Source organism: Thermobia domestica, chromosome 1, assembly GCF_964235325.1.
Source record: "Thermobia domestica chromosome 1, izTheDome1.hap1.1, whole genome shotgun sequence".
NCBI classification, from domain to species: domain Eukaryota; kingdom Metazoa; phylum Arthropoda; class Insecta; order Zygentoma; family Lepismatidae; genus Thermobia; species Thermobia domestica.
In genome coordinates, this window is record NC_137454.1 from 393,153,303 (window position 1) to 393,174,474 (window position 21,172).

The 21,172-nt window shown below is 37.1% G+C and overlaps 1 protein-coding gene across 5 annotated transcripts in view; it reads left to right on the plus strand.

Moving 5' to 3' along the window:
• Nucleotides 1–21,172, plus strand: part of LOC145665261 (glutamate receptor ionotropic, kainate 2) — a 1,060,711-nt gene that overhangs the window by 867,645 nt on the left and 171,894 nt on the right. For all 5 annotated transcript variants that reach the window (XM_081732555.1, XM_081732559.1, XM_081732565.1 and 2 more), the window contains 2 exons: nt 10,118–10,171; nt 18,996–19,160. In XM_081732555.1, the coding sequence (XP_081588681.1) occupies nt 10,118–10,171; nt 18,996–19,160 (219 nt within the window). The remainder of the gene's footprint in view (nt 1–10,117; nt 10,172–18,995; nt 19,161–21,172) is intronic.

Consider the following 21,172-nt stretch of genomic DNA (forward strand, 5'->3'; position numbering starts at 1 on the left):
TAGACATTTAGAAAATACCCTCTGGACTGTAAGCTTATCTGACGGGATCTTTGAAGTTACAGAATACTTCGTACAGTATTGACTAACTTGTTATAATTTAATTGTATGACATCAGCAAGGAGAGTCATAAAAGTTATCCTAACAATTTTCAGTTGCTAGACCATTCGTATTTGTGTGTTGTAAGAGTTGTGAAGAAGTACCAGTATTCATAGTCTTTGGATGATTTACCAGAGTGCCAGACAGATTTTCATAGCCATGCAACATCAATATAGCCAAAGAAACCGTCGGTATTGTGTGATTAATTTTCATATTAAACAAAAAACACACATTATTGTCAGAGAAACGTGTGGAAACGGCATGTTCAGACAGTTGTTGAGTTCTCAGAGAGACAGCTTTAGTTAGTTCTTGTCGTTTAGTACAGTGGGGTGAACTGGGTGCACTCCTGACACTTTCTCATTGAGAGGGATATTCCTGCATTTGCTCGTCTGCTGGAAGACTGAGATCGGGGAAAATAGAGATAGAACACTAAGATCTCCCAAGGTTAGTTGAGTGGGGGTTACATCTTCTCCGGTAACCATAGTATTAGAATCATCTGCTGAACAAAAAGAGAAAGGTTCCTATTGAGGAGAAAGTCGAGTTTAAAGGTTGGAGCAGTCCATTCGAGAAATCAGTTGGTTGTACATTCAGAGACTGGCGGTTGTCAGCTTCATTATCATATGGTATTGTTTTGTCACGGGCACCAACACTTTGAAACGAAAGGAGTGGAAATCACTGGAATTGTCCAAATCAGGTAACACACATGTGGTGTTATCGTGTACACTAATATGATAATTTCCACATTCTAATGTGGATACGTTTGGAGATACTGGAGATAAACTTGCCCCATTTCCTCGCTGCAAAATAGTTTGAACAAGGGTGGAAAATTTAGGAACAAAATTCGGAGTTGACTTCAAATGAAAGGGCTTTGGAACAGATACTCGTGCAGTATAACTCGAGATGGCAGAAAGAGTACATGGTTGAGGACGCAGGGGACACGCCGAGTGTAGATGTTGGAGAGAATTGCATCGCAAGCATGTCTTCTTTCGTTGACCGGGATAGGTAACACAATATCGACTACTCTGAACACTTATGAACGAAAGAGTGGGATACTTCAGTTCTATTTTAATCAATTTAGTACCAGTTCGATTAGAGTAGGCATGTTCAGCTGAATAAAGTTTATCTTTATATTATAGAGGGTGTTTTAGAACAATAAGAACAACGTTTGGGAGGTAATTCCTGACACCAAGATAAAACAAAAATTATAGACCATACTGGGTGCACAAATGCTTCCTTTCGCAGTTATGGACTGCCGAAAACATGAAAAAAAATGAAATTTAAAGGTCTATAGTTCCAAAACTATGGAACCTACCCTAGTCGGGTCAAGAGTTAACTTAGGAACTAGTATGTACTCTACCCGAACATCCAAGTTTCAGAATCCTGCGGTACTTCTGCAGGAATTTTTATGGAGGTAGTTGGTCACTATTTCAAATTATATGCCCGTAGCCAAACTCCTTCTATAAAAGTTGTTTCGTGAGTGCCTTAAGATTCTGAAATATTAACTTTTGGATAGCCCTCATATTAGTTCCTAACTGAAGTCTTGACCCGACTACCTGGTAGGTCCTATAGCATTGGAGCTATGGACCTTTAAAGTTCATTTTTTCATATTTTCGGCAGCCTATAACTCCGAAAGGAAGCATTTGTGCACCCAGGTTGGTCTATACTTTTTGTCTTATCTTGGTGTTAGGAATCACCTCCCAAACGTTGTCGATGTTGTTTTGAAGCACCCTATATATCTTACCGTATTTCTGGAATTGATTTACATCATTATGTGACAATTCCAAATGAGTTTCACTGTTAAAATACTAACATTTGCCTAATTCATTTTTATATCGTGTGAACTTTGGGAATCGCTAAACTTTGCAATAGCATTTGTATCATGAAGAATTTTCTCGCATAACTGTATAGAGACCAGGTTGACAAAAACGATCAAACACGTTATAGCCATTAACTTAACAGATTATTTTTAATGGAAGTTTAACCGTCTTATCCAAGTGACTATTATACGGACATTGAATGACTTTTTTTATTTTAAATATAACACGTGTACAACCATTTTGTTTTCATTTTCCACTAGGTTCGGATATTAAATTCTCAGGACATACTTTGTGTCTGCAGATGGGGTTGCGAAGCGTCTGGTATTTTACCGGATAGTTCGGTTTTTAAGTCCTTACTCGGTGTCCGATAAGACCTCAAAACCGGACGTCAAATGTCCGGTAATTTCTCCTCTTACTAGTCCTATTCTCTGTTGTATTCAGATTGTTTTGGAGTGACGAAAGGAATCGTTTGTCGATGAACACGGTTAAAGCAGAGCTTATTATTCACTTTGATATCGACCTGTCGTACTTGGAATTTGCTAAAGACTTGAAGGCAGGAATATTTACTGAACTTACCAAAACTGCTAAAGGTCAACAAAAGTACATTTTCAAGAGCGCAGCTACCACTGGTTCATCCTCAGCTACATATTCCAATTAAATAATGCATCCACATCCAATGAAAGTATATAGGCATTATGAGACATTACCAGTCCCAGCAAAACTGGTAAGATTTATTTTTCAAGGATATTTTGTGCGTGCCATAATTATATTGCCGATTATATTTGCTTTTCTGATGGTATTGTTATTGACGGTAGGCTACGAAAATTACACGTGCCGATTCAACCAAAGTTGGAATAAGTAAGTTTAATAAATAGTTCAAAAGTAACGAAAGTTATTAAATTCGAACTCCGAATTGCTCAATTTTATATAAAGTAACCATTTCCAGGTTGTTCATATTTTTGACGAGCGATGATATCCAGGGGTAAAAATGGATTTGAAATAGGGATGGCCACAAAGTTTCGGTTCCGCCGGAACCGGTTCCACAAGGAACCAGTTCTCGGAAATTCTGTTTTCAGAACCGGTTCTGGAACCGGTTCCGGACCTGGATCCGAAAACCCGGTTCCAGAACCGGATCTTAGGAACCGGTTCCAAACCTAGATCCGAAAACCCGGTTCCAGAACCGGATCTTAGAAACCGTTCCAGACCTGGATCCGAAAGCCCCCAAAGACCCGTAAAGGAGGCACAAAGTTCACCTTCAAAACACTGCAAAAAGGACCCTGCGCTTGTGCCCTCCCCGCCCAGACCCGCTTGTGCCCCCAGAAAAAAATTTTGGTCCACCAGTGTGTGTTTACCCAAATGAGTTGGCCAGTTTGCCTGTTTAGCCAATGAGTTTGCCAGTTACCCAGTTTATTTAGCCAAATGAGACAAGCGGCCGCCGCCTGGGCGCCTGCCTGTCGCTTCCACCATTTCATCTAGCACACTGTTCACAGCCTGCCAGTAGCTCGGGTTTAGCGTATGGATGGTCACAAAGTTTCAGTTCCAGCGGAACCGATTCCGCGAGAAACCGGTTCTTGGATATCTGATGTTCAGAACCGGTTCCAAACCTGGATCCGAAAATCCGGTTCCAAACATGGATCCGAAAAACCGGTTCTGGAACCGGTTATTCGAGAACCATATTCGTTCAGACCGGAAAACCGGTTCCACCAGGAACCGGTTCTGGCCATCTCTAATCTGAAAAGGTAGGGGGACGATAAGTAGCGGCATGACGTTATGCCGTCCCCCTGTCTATCTTCGCTCATTGTAATTTTTTATGAACTGGTGGGACGCCACAGGCACGTAGCCAAGTTGGGGTCCGGGGAGTCCGGACCCCCTCCTTCGACACCAGAAATGAAAAAATTAAGGAAGGATGAAACAAAATGAAATGAGAAAAAGGAAGATCAGCGTTAAAAATTTTAAAAAAATATATAGGAAGCTTTTGGTTACTATTTCTCACGAGGAGATTTGTATTGCTTGCAATACATGTGGCGAGATGAGTGAGATACCCTGGAAGAATCACGGAATTTGAACGTTAGAAAAGTTACGGAATTCTCAGAATTTCTGTTGCTAGTCAGGGAGATTTCAAGTGTCTGAAAGCATTGTGTAACAGCGCGGACATTTTTTATCATAATTTTTCGTCATTGCATCCTTGCAGAATTAAACATGTTATTTCAAAAACAATTTTCTACTGCTCCTTTAACCTGTCATTTAAAAGAGACAATAGTAGACGGAATAATAAAAACAAAAATGTATCTGGAAAGAAATTTCTGTTAACATTTGATTGAACAGAGAAAGGAACACAGATAGTGTAAAATTTTTACAAGATATTATTGAGTATGTACTTTTTATAATAGTGAATATGTAGTTTTTTTTATAATAGTTGAGGTCTTAATGAAAGGAAAATTGTTATATTTGAATGAACAGAGGAAGGATGTAAATATTGTAAAATCTTTTTCAATACTTTTTTTTTTAATTCTTTCACTCGAGATTTCTTCATAGTTTGTTATTAAAATACTTACCAACATATCCTCATTTTATTGTCCTAACTGTTGATAGTAAGGTAGTTTACGTTGATTTAGCTCCTGGGCCCTCAGAATTTCATATCACGCCTCCTCCTCCCCCCCCCCCCCGTTACGAAATCCTGGCTAAAAGAACTAATATATGTTCCAGTAATATAGTGTAGAATGGTCGAGTTCCTCGTGTGGTGACCACGGTATTTCATGTCAAGGATTTCCCCCTTCACGAAATCCTGACTACGTGCCTGGACACCGCATATATTTTTTGGAGGTGAGGGGACGGCGTCCCCTCGCGTTCCCCCGCACTTTTACCCCTGTTGATATCCCAATCTTAAGAGTATACATACTTCAGGAGGGTGATCGGTATTTCAATTTTAAAAAGTTGGCAACCCTATCTACAGTACAGGCTAACAAAGAGAATAATAAACTCCGGCATTTATTCCGAAGTTGGGCGTCCGCTTTCGCCTTGTTTTTTCGCTGTTATCTCCTTTCCACACTTTCTGCAATTTGTTATTAGGTTCATTAATCCGTGTCCTTCACAAACTTTTTAAAAGATTTTGCTCGTTATGAACGTATTGCTTCACAAATGTTAAAACTGTTAGTTCATTGCCCTTGTACATTCGCCATGTTGATAACATAAATGCTCGTTTCTTTCCCACAATGCAACTGTTCGGTTACCTTGCGCCAAGTAGTTCCCTCCGCTCGCCGTATAGTCCCATGTTCATAACCGCTTATATATAACAAATAAACAGATTTTTCGAGACCCTTATATATTATCAAGCACACAAACGATCAAATTATCCATATCTTTCCTGTAAATTTTTAAAATTTTGCTGGAAACGGACACCCAACTTTGGAATTTAACCCCAAACTTTCCTTGCGTATGTTGATAGGTCAATTTAAAGTATTTCCAATGGATGGCAGGCAAATTTAAAACCATTTATTAATCATAGTTATTTCCAGTATCATAACTGTTTCCTTCATTGGACTAATAATTTTTGTTACTATTTCAGCTAATGTAAGTTCAAGAAACATTTTTGTTATAAAGATTACAAAATACCATTCAAGATTAAGAAAATCGGACAAAGATACTAGTAGAAATCTTGTGTATTGTATTATAATATAATGACGCTCAATGCTGTTTCAGATATTTAACTTTCAGATATTTTAGTACTTCTAATAAACAAGCAGAAGTGCCCAGCTTCGTCGGGAAATATAATGTTCATGCAAAATATTTGAAAACAAAGAATCGTCGGAATATATTACGAAGATCAAAGCCTTCGGCGTTGCTCTGTGAAAAGTAAAGAATTGAGTAAAAGAAATTGCCACGAGCAACGCCTTTGGTGTTGCCTTCTCAATTTCTGGGTCAGTTGATATGACTGAACTTGGAATCAGTTGGAATATTACCAATCAGCTTAGTTACTACAAAAAACTATGCATTCAAGACAATTTCGAACATTTCGGATTATTTTATTTTTACTCCCTCTCAGCCCCACTTCAAACAGGCAGGACTGAACTTGACATCTGAAATGTTGCTATTCATCCCAGCAACCCCGAAAACTATGGATTCGATATTAATATAGCTCATTTTAGATTATCTTTACACGTAATCCCTTCCCTCTACTCCCACAGTGTTTTCCTTGCAGATTTAACTCATACGTATATTTCAACTTGTTTTTAGAAATGAGGTTATATACCTAGTTTCAACTTCCTTACATCAAAACTTCATCGGATATTCTATTTTTAAAACATTTTTTAAACTATCTCTTCAAAGATATACACACATGCATTTCTATATAAACTATCCCTAATAGAAACAAAAATATATTTGTAATTTTCATACTGGAAAAGTGTGGCGTTCTTGAGGTATGCGAGAATAACATGCATGATTCATGAAGTAGGAGTCTCAGTGGATCACATGTTCACGTGTTCCGCCACACATAATAGTTCACGTGGCATACAAAAACTGGAGTAATATCTGAAAAAAAAAATTGCTAAGTTTTTAACTAACAAACAGAAAGAAATACGGTATTTTATTCTATCAGGCCTTGTTTCCATTTCGTATTAATACACAATAATACACTGAACAAGGCTATGTGATAATATGTAAAAAAAAAAAAAAAAACAGTATCACGTAACAGTTTCAACACAATAACTGTGTCTTCATCAGATTTCCAGAGAAGGAGTGGAAGTTTGATGAAGAGAGAGTTATTGTGTTGAAACTGTTACGTGATACTGTTTTTTACATATTATCACATAGCCTTGCTCAGTGTGTTATTGTGTATTAGTACGGTATTTTACTGTTAATAATGTATACAAAACGCCTGATAGGTTATTTAATTTAGGAATCACATCTAATAATATATGTCATTATTGTAATCAGATAGACATTCTTGAATATAGATTCCATAGTTTATTTAGACATACCATCCATCTATTTGGAAGAGTTTTAGTACTATACTTACATGCTAGTAGAATATGCCGTCTTTTCCCAAATGTTTTAATGTACATAACGTAATATTATTTCCAGATTTTCATTACTTTCCTACCTACAAACATAATGCTGTGATCTAGTTTACTGTGCAAACTATCATGTTTATTTTTGTAACAGCACAACCAAGGTGTTTTCAAATGTATGAAATGTATTTAACATATCAAGCTAAGAAGCTCTCTTTTGCATGTAATCAGAACTATTTTGCCAACTTCTTATTAGCAATAATCCTGTCACGTTATTATAAAACAACAAAAATTAACTAAAAAAAAGTGAGCTCTCCCTGACTACTGCTTTTAAATTTCAGTGAGGTTGTGAAATATGTCATTATCTCTAGTACATTCTCTATATTTTAATGTAAATAAAGTTACTTTAAAAGGGTAGCGCAGTTGGTTGGCACGGGAGCATACAATCAATCGATAAATGTGATTGAGGTCAGTTCAAGCCCCGTACACGGAGATTTGTTTACTATTACAATTGTTTATTTTGTTGTCTTTTTGTGTGTGAAAAAAGTAGATGCGTGGTTAGCTTTTGTGGCTTGATGACACTGAAGTTCTGAGTTCGAAACCAGTCTACAAAAGCTGTAATTTTTTTTATTCTCCAAATGTAAAGATCTTTGTCTTCCAGTGCAATCATATGATGCTCCCAAAAGAGTGATGCTCGAAGGTTTTCTGAAAAACTTTCATTTTGTGCTTCACAAAATCACAATTTTCCTTAGAATATGAATAGTCTCTGATCATATATTTCTCTAATTCTAACCTTACATATGAGAATGTATTCCTCTCTGATCATATTTGAATGTCTCGCTTTCTATTTCGTCCGCCAGTATCTTTGATTAAACACATACTTTTAGTAACTGTAGGTAGTATCTTACGTATCTTCTTCAGTTTATACTCCAGGTAATACTGTCTTTCTGAGAACAAGCCTGCTTTGTTGAAACAGCTTCTTAAACGTGACAAAATCACTTTACATTTAGTTAACGTGTGAATCTGATGAGCATATTGCAACATTCAATTCAAGAATATATTCAGGCGAATTTGTATCTGAATGAAAGGAATATATTACGTCACTGGAGCAATGATTTGGCGAAGGCTGTTTCAGATGAAGAGGAATTTGAAAAGCAGATGTAACCAATCACTCGAGGGTGTAAGTTGGGTTGCCTATGCACCTGCAAAACTATGTGTTTTAGCAATTTCAGTGGCAACGTTTAGAAGTAAATGCAGAGAAAACTAAATACATGGAAGTGCGTCGGGACCGTAATACGGCAAATTGTGGAGGCGTTAAAATATTAAATAATACTTTTGATAAAGTGGATACTTTCAAATATTTAGGATCAATATTAACAGACGAAAATCATATTCACGAAGAAATTAAATGTCGACTAAAAGCAGGGAATTCGTGTTACTATTCGGTTCAAAATCTCTTGTCGTCGCGAATTCTGTCGAGGAATTTGAAGCTTAAAATATATAAAATGATAATCATGCCTGTTGTTCTGTATGGTTGCGAAACATGGTCGCTTACTCTGAGGGAAGAACATAGACTGAAAGTATTTGAGAACAGGATCCTGAGAAGAATATTCGGACCCAAGAGGAACGAGAATGGGGAATGGCGGAAGCTTCATAAGGAGGAACTACATAGTTTATACGGTTTACCCAACATTGTTAGGGTCGTCAAGTCTAGGAGGCTTAGGTGGGCAGGTCATGTAGCTAGAATGGAAGAAAGTAGAAACGCTTTCTAAGTCTTGACTGGTAGACCCATAGGAAAACGACCATTAGGAAGACCTAGGCGCAGATGGGAGGATAATATTAAGATGGATCTCGCAGAGATAGGAATACAAAGTAGAAACTGGATCCAATTAGCTAAGGATAGAAGTCAGTGGAGAGCTTTTGTGAACGCGGCACTGAACCTCCGGGTTCCATAGGCCATAGAGTTAGTTAGTTAGTTAGTGGCAACGTCTTGTATCAATTTCTGTGGAGCGATCTGTACCATATTTTTTCCACACGAGAAGTCATCTTTCCGTAGGACCACCATCGGCCGCATTGGAAAGCAATTGTCTGCTTACGTTGCATTATTGACGTCAACGAGGCATATTGACGCTTGCTCATCAGTTCCCTTTTCGCTTCTCGTTGCTGCGTTACCTAAGTACTACGTAAACCTTTCTTACGGTGCTAGTCCGACCACCAAACTGATGATAATGCTATTGGTCCCACATGGAGTTGAAATTGTAATTGTTAGTTTTCATTAGTTATAATAAATACGTTAGAAATAAATTCGTTACTTTTCGTAATCCACCTATAAAGTCCTTCTTACTACCATTTCTAAGAATTTTCATTGACTTTCCATTTTCTTATATGATTTTGTTCAGAAATAATACTGTATTTGTCAAATTTCATTCCATTTAAGAACTGCTTTCTTTTTTATTTTCTTTTGTCCATTCTACTCTTCTGTTTCTTTTCTTAGTTGTTACTTTCTTTCGTTTCTCCTATCGTACTTTCGACCGTTCACCTTTTCCTTCAAATGACTTACATTTCTTTTTCTTATTGCGAGATCTGTACTTAATTTTAAACTATAGGTTACTTATTTTTCAAAAATGTGCCGCCAGCGAATTTCATACCTCCCCCCCTCGCATTTCATTCTTAATAATTTAGGTATTATCTTACTTTTTAGTTATTTCTGCCCACTTCCCACTCTCACTCAATGTTTTCATTCCTCATATCTGGACGTGTCATTATACAAATATTAAAGAAAGGAAAATGAACTTTATTAAAAATTTGTAGGCACCCAAAAGGAAAAATATAAGTGCTTATTCACATATTGTGCATAGTCCCCAAAGAAACAAAATCCTAAATAGGCCTACGGCACTGACAGTGCGTATATAACCCTTTTCTAGTGGCTAGCACATACACCTTTGGTGCACCTGGTCCCAGGTTCAATTCCCGGGGAGAGAGCATAAAAATTTAACTTCACAATCATTCACTTTCAGTAATCATCTGTTTCGTTTAACCTAAAGGACATAACTTTGGGACGTTAAACTAACTTTATATTTCAGTAGTGAATATACAATGCTAAGCATTTAATGTATAGTCTTTAATTAGATACAGTACAGTATCTAAAGGTTGATAATTTGTACTAAACGTCGTGTTTCTATTTTCTCTTTTCAGATTCTTCAACTTCAGATGAATGACTATCGATATCACTATATGTTCACCACATTCGTGAGTATTAATAAAGTAATTCAAAATATTAAGAATGTTTGTAAAATTGCATGAAAATTTACTTTCTCTCTTTCTTAAGTACTCTGAAATAGGAATTAAAAATCATTTTAATCGACACAAATGTTCCATTTTAGGTTGTCTCAAATCTGAACGATAAAGTAAAGGCGGCATGACAAAAGTAAACATATCAAACATGTACTTCTGATGAAATGAAATGAAATCTTTAAGTTCAGAGATTGTATTCATTTATTAAAGGAAACAAATGGGAAAAATGAAATGAAATCGTTGAGTTTTACGTCCCACGTTTATGCCGGTTAGGCTAAAAGAGATAGTGGTGATGAGAGATGAGTGAAATGGTGGAATGAAGAAAGGGGGAGGAAACGGGAGAACCCCGAGAAAACCCACGAGTACGGTGCTTGTCCACCACAAAGTCCACACGACGAGAGCTGGGATCGAACCAGGGACCCCAAGCACCGGAGGTGAACGCTCTACCAGTGAGCCACCGCGCCCCCTACTTCTGATTAAAGTTGCCTATTAAATCATAACTCTAACATACCTGATTGTAGATGATTAAACATTGGAGAATAAAGCATCACAATTGTTACATTTATAATACTGTAATATGCGGTCTCAGAGCGTTATGTAAAAAAAAAAAAAAAAGATTTTCTTTTTCATATACGGTAACTTGGGGTCGACAACATGCTTCCAGCTACGTTGTCAAGTGGCTCGGTTGTAGAGTGCTTACCTCTGGTGCTTGAGGCCCGTGGTTGAATCCCCGGCCAAATAAGTTGGTAGTGCACATCATCGTGTCCGTGGGTTTTCGCCAGGTTCTCCCATATCCCCCACATTTTCATTCCACCCTTCTTCCATCATTATTCACTAGTCTTAATCATCGTCTTTATTTATCCTAACGGTATAATCGTAGGACTAAATTAAAATATTTTATTTCATTTTCGTTTCAGAGATTAGACATTTACTCTTATAGTTCGAGGTTAATTTTTTTAGCGGACGGATCGTTCACTTCAACAATTTACAGTATCCCTAGATTAAAATAGTTTATTGGGAGTTTAACAGTGCGGTATCTATATATTAAAATGCTAGGTTTATATGTTTGTGGCCAAGAAAAGTTTATATGTTTGTGGCCAATCCTTTCGACACTGAGTTCTCTGAAACCATAGGCTCTAGAAAGATGCCGTTTTCATTGATCGATTGCAAAATTTCTGTAGGTTGTTCAGTTCTAATAGAATATTTTTAAAAAAAAATGACCGTTATATCTTTATTACACATTTAGGGGTACATTGGAAGCGTTGAAATTTTTAAAAAGTATCATATGCTCGAGTTATACATTCCAACACCATATAGTTGTATACAGGGGTTGAATATCTCTCAGGCGTTTGTTTCAAGGTCAAATGATAATGAAAAACGAAGGATAACCTTTCTCCAGTCTAAGATGAATCCTTATTGTTCGGAGTGCTTTGCCCAATGAACACCATATATCACTGGCGTTATAATTAATTTTGTGTGTAATGTATTTGCTTATTACATACTGCATGCAAGAAGAAAGATAAACACTGATCATGCATGAATTAGAAACTCTAACCGCAAGTAGGATCAAATCTTGCAAACGATGCAAGATACTGAAAAAATAATCGAAAAAAATTCCCCTTTTTGGTACCCCTTGCCGATTTTTGTCAAGACATCTTTCACTTGTGTCTGTAAAGGGACATGTACAGATTTGAGGAATGACAAGGAAATTCATGCTCATATGTGAATGATGCGCTGTGTAGAGATCACAGGTGCAGCTAGTCTATATAAAAATTGTAAACTGGAGCCGCACTATTTATTCAGAGGTCCTCCTGTATATAAAAGAGTTAGGTCAAAGGGATAAACAGAAGATAAGTGTATGAAAGCATCTGCGAGTAATCGCCTAATAACTTGGGAAGGCATTTAGTTATTATATGATCCTCTCCCCTAACATTAGCATATGGAAAGTGAAAGTGTTCTCAACAGGAATTTCTCCCCCACCACCCTCACACACAAATTAGCATACAAAGCACTTGGCTCAACTATCTTAAGTACTGTTGCGCTACAATCTGAAAGTTTCGTATGTAAAGGAATGCACTCAAATCAACAATGTATTAAACTGTAGAACTTTGAAGAATTAGCAACGGGAGCGTACGTCGATATAAGGAAAGGAATTCATAAATTGCTAGAGATCAACAATGCTTTTGTCATTTCGCAGGAGATACTTCATACAGCAAACAAGAGCAGAGTATTTGTAATGAAAAATTCAAGTGCAAGTAAGCGATATAGCTCACTCGAGCTCCGGAGTCCTCTGAAGCTGTTAGAGCTCTGTGGTAGGAATTCTAAAGCTTTCTGACCATACATTAAGAATCGGATTTCAAAGGAGGAAAAGAGACAGACAGAGAGAGGATTTTGCACAGAGCACAGCACTCTGAAATATTCAGGATCGTGAGAAATTTTAGTAACCTAAATCCCTCAGCACGTCAATTATAGAGAAGCATCTTTTCTCCGCGCTTACCAGTTCCATCTAGTGGCGAGAATTTGAATTTTATTGCATGTCAACATTCTCCACTAAACAGAGTGTTTTGTTTCTTACGTTATAAAAAAATTAGCTTCTCTTTGCAATGCGTCAAAAACACTTTACGGGTTTCTAAAAATGATAAGTTTTACTATACTCTGTAGCGGATCTAGCCCGGGGCCGGGTGGCTTAGCTCCTTCCCCTCAGTTTTTTGTGTAACAGTAATAATTGAAGATATTATTTATATGTTTTTGAGAATTTATAATAAACTCCTGATATACCATTATAGTCTGCGTTCTGGTTGGCTCCCCCAGATTTTCCCTTCTAGATCCGCCACTGACTATACTCTCCTCTACAGTTGAAAATTCGAGATTTAATGAATACGTAGGTAGATTATTCAAATCAGATATGTAGATATTTTACGTTTACGGGTCCAAGAAAATTTTGCGCCCCTCCTCCTGCGCTCAAGAAAATTTTTAGAGGTCTAAACAATAAGTCTGCGTCCGTTTATATTTCGTAGTTGAGTTCATTTTGAGTTTAACGTCCCGTTCAGCAGCGAGGCTATATGAGACGTGGATCTACTGATTAACGCGGAATCCGAACAACATGAGCTCCCACCGGGAATCGAACCCGGGTATCCCACCCCAAAGGCGCGTCTGCAAATCGCTTTGCCACAAAGGAGCTCTTTATATTGTGTAAGTGATGCCCACCTGAAATTGTATAAATTCCCATCTCAACAGGGAGGAATTCCCATTTTGCTCCTGTATTTCCCAAGCTATAGTTTCACATATATATATATATATATATATATATATATATATATATATATATATATATATATATATATATATATATATATATATATATATATATATATAGGTAGGTAGGTAGGTAGGTAGGTATAGATATATACCGGTTATTCTAACTATATTTAAAAATACAAGAACTCACTCACTCACTGACACAATATAAAGGGTATTTTCAGTTGATTTGGGAAGTTGAAACTTGTCATGATTCTAGCTTTTCGGGACTAAACCACAGGAAAATTCCCAAATGTGAATATTTTTAATTCTTAGGATGTCTAAAGGTGGGGGTGAAGAAATTGCCATGTTATGTAAATGAGCATCTTATGGACCTATAATGTCATGTTTTAGGTATTTTGAATTGGAATTAAAACTTGAAATTGGTACGTTTTTAGCTAGCGTTACCTAAGTAAATCACCAAAAATAAAAATTTCCAACTTTAGTGAGGTTTTATGGGCAATTGAAAAATCTTTCCCATGGTATTTATATGGAGTATCTCGTATGCCCCCAAAATGTTTAGGCACTTCTGGTACGGCTACAATGATGAAATTTGGCATGATTGTAGCTTTTCGGGACTACCCCACAGGAAAATTGCCAAAAGTGATTTTTTTAGTTTTTAAGGAGTGTAAAGGAGAAATGAAAAATCTCCATGTTATTTAAATGGGCGTTTTCATGAGGTACAAAATTTTATCTTTTAGGTAGTTGAAATAGAAAAAGAAACTTGAAATTCCGTAGAATTTGTGGTTTAAAGAGGCGATGCCATAGGCCGAAATAGGTGGGGGTCTGGGTGCGAGGACTACAGCTGGTCAAATTCATGAAATATTAAGGATGTCTTGATCCGACATAGGTCCCATACTAGTGGAGCTATGACTTTTACAGTTCACTTGTTTCACGTTTTCGGCAATCTGTAACTCCGAAACTATCCACTTTTGAGCACAGGTGCATATAAACTTGTTTTTCCTTATTTTAAAGTGAGGAATATTTTCCTAAAACATTATGACTCATTTTTGTACACCCTGTATGTTGATTTTCTTTTATTTGTGTTTTTTTTTAATCTTACAAGGTATATTCGCGAAGTGTCTCCTCGGGATTCCTGTAAAATTGATTTAAATCCAAAGTTCTCAGCTGCCCAATGTGTATTGTACTCATTTTAGCGGCCCATACGCGTAATTTGCATGGGTCTTCATATATCCGAAATTCATACAGTACTATAACGCTCGGACACATATTGTTTTTAGTTTCGTTAGATGTAAATGGACATGAATGTAGGGTATATGCAAAACAAATTGTATCAAGTACGGCTTCTCTGACACATGTTACTCACCACGGCCGCCATCTTGGATCCGCCATATTGGATTTAACTTTCGGTTTTTCAAATGGGAATAGGTGCAAGTGATATATCAAATTCATGTAGAATTTTCTCGGAAATCTACTGGTGCAGTTAATTTTACCGTAGCTTGTACCGTTTGGAAGATATTACATATTAAATCCATCCAGGCACTTCATGAATAGACATTTTAGAGTAATATCAGTTAAGGTAACGATGTTGACAAATCAAAACAATTTGTAACTGCAAGAAAACTGTAGGCAGTAGCGTATTTAAGAGGGGGCTACCGAGCTACCCAAAATTTTATTTACTATCTTAAAGTAAATGAAATATCTTGCAGAATATTCACAACTTGAATCCAATATGGCGGATCCAAGATGGCGGCAGGGATGGGTAACACGTGTCAGAGAAGCAATACTTGATTCTATTTGTTTTGCATATACCCACACTCATGTCCAATTATATCTAATGAAACTAAAAGCAATTTTGTGACTGAGCTTTATAGTAGTGGTTGACTAAATTCCGGATATATGAAGGCCCATAAATATGCAAATTACCCGTATGGACCGCTAACGCATTGGGCCGCGGAGAACTTTGCATTTGAATCAATTTTACACGAATCCCGAGGGGACACTTCGCGAATCTACCTTGTTAGACTATATTTGAGAAATATGTGGCCAGTTCTTTTTTCCTTTAATTTTTTTGGGCCCTGAAGAGAGTTTGGCCTTAAGCTATAACTTGTTCAGCTTATCCGTAAATCTGGTTCTGGGCAAAAGGAAGGAAAAGGTGTTAAAAATAAAGTGAGAAAGAGTGGAAAAGGGTTGAAGGTTGAAAATGGTGCTCGTTCCCTCAGCTGTTTTGGCAACTGGTCTTTCATCCAATTGAAAACAACACTTATAAACCAGTACTCGAAACGGAACGTTTCACGAATTAGACCACTTTGCTTCATTCGTTAATATACTAACTTGATCAAAAGGTTCCCGGAATCACTACCGTGTGGCGCTCTCAGTCATCTGATTTGACCTTTTTGTATGTGTGTGTGGATTACCAGACCTGTCAGCGATATTCCCTCCCACTTTGAACATCCTAGTTTGCCAGTTATGTAAGAGACTAGGGATGCGCACGAGACAAGATTTGTGGCTGTCTCGTCTCGAAAATGTGCTGTAAAAGTGATGTCTCGACTCGAAAAAAGTATATTTCTCTATTGGAAGAGCCGTGTCTCGACTCGAAAAATCCTGTCTCGACTCGTCTTATGCGCATCCCTAAAAGAGACACACTGTTGAGTACATCTGTTTAGGTGCATGTTTCAATTTTTGCAATGGAGTTAATTTCGTAACAACGCGTCAGTATTAAATTTTGCTTTGGAAACGAATTCAATGATGCAAAGACTTTGGAAATGTTGGAAAAGTGTCTCGGCAAAGATATTCTAAACAAAACAGCTGTTTAACAGTGGCGAGCACCCAGTGAGCCAAGACCGAAAAAAATACGTCGTTTTTAGTCGAAAAAGGTGATGCTCACGGTTTCCATGGCTTACATCATGAATTTCTGCGAGAAAGTCAGAGAGTTAACAAGGAGTAGATCCTATTATTTTGTGCGTTATGAAGCGTTTATGTGAGGCAAATCATCTAAAAACAAAAGATCTCTGGATAAACAATTCGTGGATCAAGGTAGTATTACACCATGACAACGCAGCATCGAACAATGTTTCTTATCAGAAACGTAACGAATATCATTCTACTGCCATCGAATTCACCGAATTTAGCTCCACGTGACTTTTTCCTGTTTGATCTCCTCAAGAAACCATTTCGTTTGAACAACCGAGAGGAGATAATACGAAAATCGAAGACGGTTCTGATGGACATACCGAAAATCAAGTACCACAAATGTTTTTAGAGCTGGATCAAGCGCTAGCATAAGTGCATTGCAATCGATGGGGATTACTTCGAAGAGGGCAACATCAATTTTCAAAAACAAACTTGTATTTTTAATTTTCTGAGTGGATTCCGGGAACTTTTTGATCAAGGTAGTATTACCTTTTTTTGTATGATTACTACAATAACAAGATTAACAAAAGATTATTAAAATCAAAGAAAAGAATGGTTTGTTTTAAGATCTGACTGTCCCCTAAGCGTGTGTTCTAGTTAAAGTAATTTTAAAATATTATTTTCAACAAATAAAAGATAGATGACCTCCCCAAAAAATGTTTCTGCCCCTCCGCTTCGCCGCGCCCCCAAGAAATTAAAACTGGCATACTCCACGTCAGGGATGCACTCATGGGGAGGGTGCACCAGATGTGGATCTACCCCAAAACAAACTTCCAAACTCAACATACATTTGTGTACACTTTCTCAAAAAAAATTCTTGTTTAACAAAGAAATGAATGATGTAGCATGAAAATTTTGATCTTACACTTCATGTATACTCTTTCTCTTAGATAGATAGATAGATAAATAGATAGATAGATAGATAGATAGATAGATAGATAGATAGATAGATAGATAGATAGATAGATAGATAGATAGATAGATAGATAGATAGATAGATAGATAGATAGATAGATAGATAGATAGATAGATAGATAGATAGATAGATAGATAGATAGATAGATAGATAGATAAACAATCTAGTACTATCATTTTTCTTCTGAAAATATAGGTGGAAGTATTTTACAATTATTTATCGTCTTTTCGAGTGCAGAATAATATCCGTTCGACACTACATAGACGCAGTGGCTTGTAGTGTTGGACCCCCCACTTCCAAAACTTGGACCCCTTCCACCAAAAATTTATGGGTGCGCGCCTGCTGTATTCGTGAATGGTGCCTGCATCACGTCACCCTCCTTGCCTCTCGGTGCTCTGACCCCTTTTGCGATTTCAGACAGAATTTAATTCTCAAATCTGCATTAATAATAATACTAATAATTCTCATAAATTTATTTCCAACAAAACATTTACGCACTATTGTCTTGCAGTATATACAATATATACGGTGTATATACAGGGTACTACAAAAATTTGTCACAATCTTTTGAGATCAGATCCTCGCATCAAAATAAAAAAGTTCATACGGACTTCTGGTCGGAAGTGCATAGTTTTGTAGTTATATGGTGCCAAATACGTGAAGAAATAACTTTAAAGGTCCATAGTTCCACTACTACAGGAAATATCGTAGTCGGGTCAAGATGAGGAACTAGTATGTGAATTATCCAAATATCCATCTTTCAGAACTTCCGGTATTTGCACAATTATTTTTAGAGAGGCTGTTTGGGAGTACTTGATCACCCTCCACCTACCTCTCTAAAAATTGTAGTGTAAGTGCTGGAGCATTCTTAATCATGGATATTTGGATAGTTCACATACCAGTTCCTCAGTGATGTCTTCACCCGACTGCAATAGGACCCATAGTAGTGGAGCTATGAACTGAAGTTCACTTATTTCACGTTTCCGGCACCCTAAGACTCCGAAACTATCCACTTTTGAGCACAGGTCCATATAAACTGTTTCTTCTTATTTTGATGTGAAGAATCTGACACATTTTTGTAACACACACACACACACACACACACACACACATATATATATATATATATATATATATATATATATATATATATATATATATATATATATATATATATATATATATATATATATATATGAAAATGAAATTAAATGAGTTTTACGTTCCACGCTTATGCCGGTTAGGCTAAAGGAGACGGTGATGATGAGTAAGGAATGAAATGGTGGAATGAAGAAAGTGGGAACAAACGGGAGAACCCAGAGGGAACCCACGCACACGGTGTTTGTCTACCACAAAGTTCACTTGGCGGGGGCTGGAATCGAACACAGGACCCCAAGCACCAGAGGTGAACGCTCTACCACTGATATATATATATTATCAGCATTCGTTTTAATGGAACTACAATTGTAACCCAATAAATATTTTGTGTTTGTACGGTATTTAATTTAACGCCTTTTTTTTTATTACATCGTAATATTTGCAATTAGGAATATCAGCAGGTTGGCCTTTTGCACGCTTTTCACGTCCCTCAAGTTGGGAACAATAGCTGATATTGTTTATTATATATTGTATCGATTAGTCAACACCATATGAAAAATATAATCGTTTTTCTCCGATATTTCTCTTTTATAGGATATTGAAACTTTCGACCTTGAAGACTTTAAGTATAACTCGGTTAACATCACAGCCTTTCGTTTAGTGGACGTAGAAGATCCTCGGGTCTTAGATATCCTTCGCGAGATGGAGCGTTTTCAACCCATTGGACACAATATACTTAATCGCACAGGAATCATCCAGGTAAGTCTACATATCTCTTTAAAAATGAATATTTAAAGAAAACCAACTGGTACGAACAGATTGGTATATGAAAACTTATGTGTAGTTTCAGATAAGAATTGGTGGTTCAGTTTTCTACTGAAGTCGAAGACTATGGGGCAAAAACCCATCAAGTCCAAAAAGTGAAAGTGTAAAGAAGATAGCTTTACAAGGGTTTCTCTTCATCCGATTTTCTTCAAACTTGGCACCTATGTACTAATCCGAAAATAAATCGACACGTATTTTTTTCTTTCGGAAAACAGGTTAAGGGGGGCAAAGGGCCCCTTTTCAAAAACGGGTTCTCTTGATTAAAAGGATCACATTAGAGAAACGGAACTCTGCCGATGCAAAGATGACTTCAAAATAGGAAATAGGACTTCAAATACGGGTTTTGTCGTTTATGCAAGAAAAGGGTTGCAAGGGCAATGCCCTCCTCGAAATGACAAAAAAAAAAAAACGCACAATCCTTACAGAAATTGGATTTCGGTGGAATTGCTTGAAACCGTGATATTTTGTAGATATTGTGATCCTGAGAAAAAGTCTTAATAGACATAACCACCAATCCACTGACTTTCGCCACTACAGGCCTACATTTTTGAAAACAGCAGAAGGTAACGTTATTCTGGATTTCGATGGAGTTGCTTGAAACCGTGATATGTTGTAGGTAGATATTACGATCCTCAGAAAAAGTCTCAATTGGCACAAACATCGATCGCTGACCGTTTGGCCAATACAGGACCACATTTTAAAAAGAGCTGAAGGTAAGGGTATTCTGGATTTTGATGGAATTGCTGGAAACGGTGATATGTTGTACATATTGTGATCCTGGGAAAAAGTATTAAGAGAAACAATCACCCATCACTGACCGTTTAGCCACTATAGGCCACTTTTTAAACGAGTTGGATTTCGGTGCAATAGCTTGAAACTGTAATATGTTGTAGGTACAAAGTGATCCTGAGACAAAGTCGCACTGGACACAACCACAATCACTGACCATTTGGCAACTACGGAGCCATATGTTTTAAAACAGAAGACTTAAGGTAAGGATACTCTGGAATTTTGGTAGAATTGTATGAAACACTGAAAAGTCCTATCCCATAGCTCGGAAAAGGGATGGGGAGGGTAGCGGCCAACATCATTTAAGCACAGACAACATTCAGATGTTCATCTTGCGGAACAAAGGAAAGCCCTGGAAAGCCCTAGACAATTTTTCTCAGGATCACGACATCTACAACATATCACAGTTTCATTCATTTACACCACAATAAAAATATCGTATACCCGGCTGTTTTAAAAAAATCTGGACCTGTAATGGACAAACGGTCATAAATCGATGGTTGTGTCCATTAAGACTTTTTCTCATGATGAGATCTTCAATATATCTCACTTTTACTTAATCTGACTGAAATCCAGAACATCGTTATACTCGGATGTTTTCAAGAAAGTAGCCCTGTAGTGACCAAACGATTAGTGATTTGTAGTTGCGTCCATTGAGACCTTTTCTCAGGATGACAATATCTACAACATTTCAAGGTATCTGTCAATTTGACTGAAATCCAGAATATCACTATCTTCGGTTGCTTTCAAAAAAGTGGTCTCGTAGTAGCTAAACGGTCAGTGATTAGTAGTTGTGTCCATTAAGACCTTTCCTCAAGATCTTAATAGCATATCATAGTTTCAGTTATTTTCACCGAAATCCAGAATATCACTATCTTCAGTTGCTTTCAAAAAAGTGGCCTCGTAGGGGCCAAACAGTCAGTGAGTGGTAGTTGTGCCCATTAAGACTTTTCCTCAGGGTCACAATATCTACAACATATCAGGGTTTGAAAAAATTCCACCGAAATCTAGAATATCTTACTTTCTGTTTCCAAAAAGAGTTACTCTGTAGTGGCCAAACGGCCAGTGATTGGTGGTTGTGCACATTAATACTTTTTTCAGGATCACAATTTCTACAACATATCACGGTTTTAGTCATTTTTACAGAAATCCAGAAT